Source organism: Copidosoma floridanum, unplaced genomic scaffold (assembly GCF_036245765.1).
Source record: "Copidosoma floridanum isolate Cflo_tuat_1 unplaced genomic scaffold, Cflo_Japanese_pri ptg000029l, whole genome shotgun sequence".
Lineage (NCBI taxonomy): Eukaryota > Metazoa > Arthropoda > Insecta > Hymenoptera > Encyrtidae > Copidosoma > Copidosoma floridanum.
Window position 1 is genome coordinate 3793738 of NW_028321906.1, and position 6743 is coordinate 3800480.

Below are 6743 nucleotides of genomic sequence, written 5' to 3' on the forward strand. Positions count from 1 at the left end.
ACAAGTGTACGTGATTGGAAGCAAAGAAAATGGGATGGTTAGACCTAGGTACTATCTGCGGCGACGCAACTGAACTTAGTGCTGTGCCAATGCTGGATAATGTAAACTGCGTAGACGTAGCTGGTATCGCGTTGTCTACTGCAGTTACTGATATAGGTAACTACTCAGAAGTTTTGACTAATGATAGTGTATATAATAAAAATTAATGTCATAAAATAGACGACGATCAATGATCTTGACAATGCTATTTTAGGAAAACTTCATGTCTGAAAAATGGGTTCAGAGGGACAACTTGGGACTGGGGAAGAAGAAAATGTCTCTAAACTCATTCTAATCAACTCCAAGTATGTAAAAGATCCGGAGGTCTTTAAAGTATCAGGCAAAGGATAACATGATTTCATTTTAGCAAAGAAAATCGATGAAGTACGAGATACTAAGAATTGAGATTCCTGTTAGATTTTTTTTTTTAATTAATTTTACTGCATTGAATAAAAATGCCGGGAGCCTAATTAATTTTTGTAAAAGTGAGTGAATTGTACTACTTTTTGTTAATACATTAAAAACCTGTTATTCCCTAAGTGTTATTTGAAGTAATGTTAGTTTTCATGACTCGAGCTTAAATATTTTTGTCGTGTTTCACGTTGTCTGCTGTACAAGCTATCGTATCGTATGCGTGAACCTAGCGATGGATTTTTTGCAATATTATTATGACGAAATTATAAGTAAATAAATGTGTACGAAAATAAGTTATTCATATTTATCTAGATTTTATGATTGCTACACTTGTTATAGTTTTGTTTGTTTTTTAAATCGTTTTGTGTTGGAATTCATTATTATAACTGTGTGAATCGTCTTTCAAAAAGGAATAGAAATTACTGAATGAAAATATGGACGTTGATTTCTGAAGTTCTGAATCTTGTTTTTAAGGATTCTGTAGGTAATGGTGTAAGATTTCCATGATATGTAATTAATAACAAAAAGGTGTTGAACTGTATTACGTCGAGTTTGACCGCGTGCAATATAATTGTTTAGAATTTTATTATTTTATTATTTTTGTGTTAATTATATTTGTTTTGAGTGTACTCTTGCACAATTATTTTGGCATATAGAATTTTTCCATGTATAGCTTGTTCAATACTTTCTGTGCACAACACATATAAAGAGATTTCGTATATTCATTAGCTTTTTAACAAAAAAATAATCGTCAATAAAATATAATTAAATCTTGATTGAGAAATTTGTTACCTTTACAAATCTCAAGTCAGTACATGAACAGTATTTAGTTATAATAGTAAAAAAAGTTTAAACAATAACAGTGATAAGCGCCGTACGTATCTAAAGAATATTTATGGTATCGCTAGAATCAATCTTTAATAAAGATTAAAACATCCGATTTCTGCAATTTTTTGCTTTAGTTACTTATTGACTCACGAGCGAATGTTCACTGTAGGTAAAAAAGAGACCGTAGTCAAATCGCATTGTGTTTAAAGCAATAAAATTGTTATAGTATTATGCATTTATAGTATATACATTCTTTAAAAATATTATGTATATCGGACAGTCCACTTGCAATGTCAAATCGAATTAAAAATCTTTAAATAAATTTAACTGATACATTTCAATTATTGTAAAGTAATATTTATTTATAATGGTACAATGTCCAACCAATTACATCAATATAAAATTATTAAAAAAAAAAAATATTCAACAAAAAAAAATAACAACAGTGATAGCGTACTACTTACAATCAAGTAGTAAAAATAAAAACATTTTTTGTCGCATCTTGTACTGACAACAAAATAATACGTTAATTGTGGTCTCTGTTTTACCTACAGTGAACTTAGGCTCGTGAGTCGTAAGGGGAATTTTTGTTGAGCGCCAGTTTTAGAACTTTATAATTTAATGTTTGTACTAAGAACGAATTTAAGTTACAGTGTTAAAAGGTCCGTTTTCATGCTTGCAAATAAACAGCAAAGCAGTTTCAATTAAATAATTTGCTAATTATCACATTTATTTCATATTACACAAAAATGTACAAAAATATTGTCAAGAAGCGAAATAATCTAGATTAGAGATTAAAATTGCTTGAAAAAAAAAAAAAAAAAAATATTGTCAAGACCAACACTCTTAAGAAATTCATCTTGGTGTTTTCTTGACTGTTTAAATCATGTCTAGACTCGACTATTGTCTTATGAAATAAAAGCCAAGACAAGACAGTATTATATGTACTCTTGAGATATTTTATGGGGGTCACTAATTGAGTTTTATTAAACGTAACTTTTTTGAAGATTTTCCGTATGATTTTGATTCGTTTATTCTTTTTTAAAAGACAGCTTATTTTTAACTAAAAGATATTTTTTAGAAAAAGTATTGATTTATTTAAACGGTTATTTAATATGTGAGAGAGTCTACGTTGAGTTTTGGAATTAAATGACTTTTTTTCTGGAAAATACGTTTAGAAAAAACTTTAAAAAAATTCATACGCAAAGATAATGTTCTAGAAAAAGTCGGAATTTTTTTCAGCGGTAACTAACATCTTGCACTTTTTTTCTGAACCTCCTTAAACACTTTCCAATTTTTTAATACAATTTTTTTCGTTTATATTAACAACTTTAAGATCACACGCCGCAGAAAAATTGAAAAAATCCGTATTTTTCTTCTAGGTGTCGTCAAAACAATACATTTTTGAGCAAGACACGGGCTCGTAACGCTAATTAAGCCCCTTTGTTATGTCTGAATCTAAGGCATTATTATTTCATACACTGAATTTTGTTGTCTCGTCAGCAAAAAGCATTTCTTGATTATTTAAACATTTTCAGATCGATATCTTTTGACGCGACGTTGTACACAAAATAGACGGTTTCCGAATAACCCATACATATTTATCAAAATACTACAGCACTTACCTGTCCAAAAGTGCCCTGTCCAAGAAATTCGAGGACCTCGTATTCGGTGGTCAACGAGTGGAGCACCTCGTGCTGGACCAGCTGATAAACTCCGTTATTCGGACGATTTGAGCCAGCTCCGTGGCAATTGTTCTTCTTATTGTTAATGTTGATGACTTCTTTTTTGCTGTTTTTCATGGCACTAGATTTTCCAGGTAAGAACTGGTTACTGTTATGATAATTGTAGCGATGAAATAGAATGAAGGGCACAAAACTCTTTCTGGTGTTAACCTTTCACAATTTCAATAGCTAATGAAATAATATGACTTGTACCCACATACTGTAAGCAAATCGTACCAAAAGTAAAATTTTCAACGTCATCGTATTGTTAATTACTCCGTAATTGTAATTTAATTATCTAACGTTGCCAATTTCCATCATGGCGATGTTCAGTGATAACCAGTGATAACATCGAAGTATAGTCATTAAGACAAGCATACGTTAACAGAATATTAATGACTTCTATGGTTGCGTTAAGTCCTCGGTAATTTTTATCTTATGGTCAAGTTGTGTCTCCTTTAATTTAGTCTTTTAGCCGAATTCTGTCCCAGCCATTAAGTAGATAAATCGATGGCTTGAAAATCGCTACATTGTTAAAGTAAATCAATATTTGTCACTTTTTTTTCACTTTCTTTTAGCAAAATATGTTTAGTGAAATCAAAGGGTACAGTCAAGCTACACGTTTTCGTACTAACGTACAGACAATGGGTATACTACTCAATCTACCCTTATGATCGTCATTCGAAAATTTTTTTTTTCCCTTTTAACTTTTTTAGTTAAAGGAAACCTTTTTGGTTTCTGTTATGGCAAAAATACAAATCATTTCGTTTGAACAATCATACATAGTAAAGTACACTTCTTTAACTTTCATACAACTCGACCTTGCTGGTTTGTATTGTCTATACTATATTAAAAAAATTTTTTTTTAACCAAGCATAAGCATCAATTCAAATTTAGGTGAGCTTCTTTGGTTGAGCTTTAAATATGAATCTAATCGAAAAAGTCATCAAGAGAAATTTTCTGTTTAAAATAACGCAATCATGATAACAATAATGTTTTTCTGTTTATAAAGTGAAAATTATTACATTGCACTAATTTGACTTAATTTTCTTGGGCTGATGATCTACGGTACACGAGAGTCTAACAACGACCCTGCGTTAATCAACAATACCGCGGTTACCAAGCTGCAGATTATTATAAATCTTCTTTTATCTGAAAGTCCACATCTTAAGATAAAATTTGAGCCCAGGTAGGTTGAAAATAGTGCAGTTACCCTAAATAATACGTAGTTCAAAATTTTTAATAAATATTATTTTTTCGTAATCCAGCATCGTTTTATTCTAAGACTAAGAGGTTTAGTTACATATATCCTAAATAGTGTTTCGTTAAAAATGAGCCAAGGATTGTGAAAAAAAAATTTTCAAGCTAAAATGAAACATTTATGATAAAAATTCTCATTAGCAGTCAATTAGAAACGAATTAAATTAAATGATAAAGTACCCTTATACGCACTATACAAAAGAAGAAAAATATAATTCGTTAATAGTCGTATAACATTATAATAATAGTTGTAATTGTATCTCGTTATGATTTTATGTTATCGTTGGGGGCTCAGAAAAAATTTTCCATCCTAATGGATTTAAAATATTATTAAAAAACTTATTAATGACACAACATACGTAAATTAAATGACTTTTAATTGGCTGATTTTTTTCACATAACGCATTACATGGGCTCTTTTTCTAATTTTGAGCCATATTCTACAAATAAACATTTTTAAGATTGAATTTTATAATTTTTTTCTATATGTTTAAACATTCAATTTTTAAATAAGTTGTACCACTTTTCGTAATGACTGAACAAAATTTTTTGTATTTAGCGACAGAAACTATATAACATATTACATAGTTTTGGTAGGGTTATTTTATTTCACCGATGGTAGAAGCTCTAGCGCTAGAACTATTATGGGATTTCGGAGCTATATAAAAAAATATGGAATATATCTTTATTCTATACTCTCTGACTGTATAGTTTTTTAATTATGTAATTCATAGTTGTAGGTTTCAGAGTCATGTCACGAATTTTTATTAAGTGAATTTATTTCATGTTTCTAAGATTTACTCTTGAAGTCCTTCTTATCGACTGTACTCCAGTCCTTGTTATGTATAAGTGTCCTATGTAAGATTTTTCGTTACCGAATTTCGCCGATATGGGATGATGATGTACCACACGATGTGCGTAATTGTTTGCAGTTAAGGATCAGGAAATTATGGACTATTCAATTTTAGTGTACTTGGCTCTATCATAATTATACAATACATATGCTTATAGAAAATGAGGGGCGGTGGGGGGTTTGTGTGGAATGCTCCACTGAGTTAACTATATAATATAGGAAGATATATCTATATATATAATTTTTACGTTCTGATAAACAGCTCTCCCTTTTTCTCTCTTTCTCCTTTAGCCATAAAATAATTGGTTCGTAAGAATAAGTGAGTTTGTTAAAATTTTTACTTTCAAAAACAGTGTAAATAATATTTTAAGTAAAAAGTTTAGGACTTACACGAAGTATACTAAAGTTTGGTATAATGTTTTATACTTTGTGGATTATATAAACCCAAGTCATAGAGATTTGTGATGTCCAAATTGTTGAGTACATACTCGGTATAGATGATTGCATTAAAAGATATCTAAATCTTACTAAGTATTCTAACTATAGGAAGGGGGGGGGGTGAAATAGTCTATGGATTTCTAGATTATATAGGTTCAAAATATAGGCCCAAATATAGGTTTAAAACTTTTAAAATTGGAGCAAAGCACGAAAGCTTAAGGTTAGATTTAGGAGAATTGAATCGACACAGACAAACAAAATAAAAAAACAAAAGGATGGCATTGCCAGACTACAAACGTTTACTTATGAACATAAAGTCATTAAATCGATAGCGGGTGCGGCGGACTCATTGTAAAGTAACATTAAAAAATGTAACTAACATAAAACTTCTTTCATTAAAGTTATTGCTAATTTTAATAGCCTATGACACATTAAAATTTGCAACTAACCTTCTATTAAAATTTGGGATTGGTTTGTTCCAAAAATCCTAAGATTCTTGAGAACATACAACAAATGCTTTTCTTTATAAAATCATAAAAATGTTTATTTATAAAAGCCATAAAAAAGTTATACAAATTTAATTATCTAAACATTCTCAACATAAAAAAGAGATTCACACTGGCACTCGTCAGACAAACATTAGCAAAAATTCTAAAATAAATCACAAGTGACTAGTTACTCGAAATGACAATTAACTTGGTTGTCGTGTTCAGACTAGTCAGAAAAATCACAAAATTTATCAATGCAAACACTTGAAGCTGTTATGTTTGCGATAGCAGGTACCCATGCCATGGCACTCAAGCTTGTCACAGTACCCCGTTACTGTGCACCTCGCTGGCAGCAGCATCTGCCAACTTTCGTCGTTTCGTCGGGATATTCATCAAATTGCACTCAGACTGCATTTTTGTCAACGGACGCTTCCTTTGCGATTGTAAATTGTAGCTAGAACTATAAAAAAATACAAAAAATAACGTGAAAAAACAAACTAAATGTATCATTACAAAAAAAAAAAAAAAATCCTCACTTGTTATGATATAATGGCCGAGGCACCTGCTTTATATCCAGGGTCGTCTGCTGCTGCTGCTGGCGTTGGGTCAGCAGGATTGATGGCTGCGGGCAAAATACCTTCTGTGAGTGGTGGATCCGACGGTTCTTAGGACTGATCTCTTTGTTGTTGTCCGTGAATA

General features: G+C 30.8%; 1 protein-coding gene across 1 annotated transcript in view; it reads right to left on the reverse strand.

The window, feature by feature from the left end:
* LOC149373693 (homeodomain-interacting protein kinase 2-like) overlaps positions 1–3083 on the reverse strand; it is a 35783-nt gene extending 32700 nt beyond the window's left edge. Inside the window, exon 1 of the mRNA XM_089596077.1 lies at positions 2907–3083. Coding sequence (XP_089452203.1) covers positions 2907–3083 — 177 coding nt within the window. The remainder of the gene's footprint in view (positions 1–2906) is intronic.
* Positions 3084–6743: the final 3660 nt, after the last annotated feature.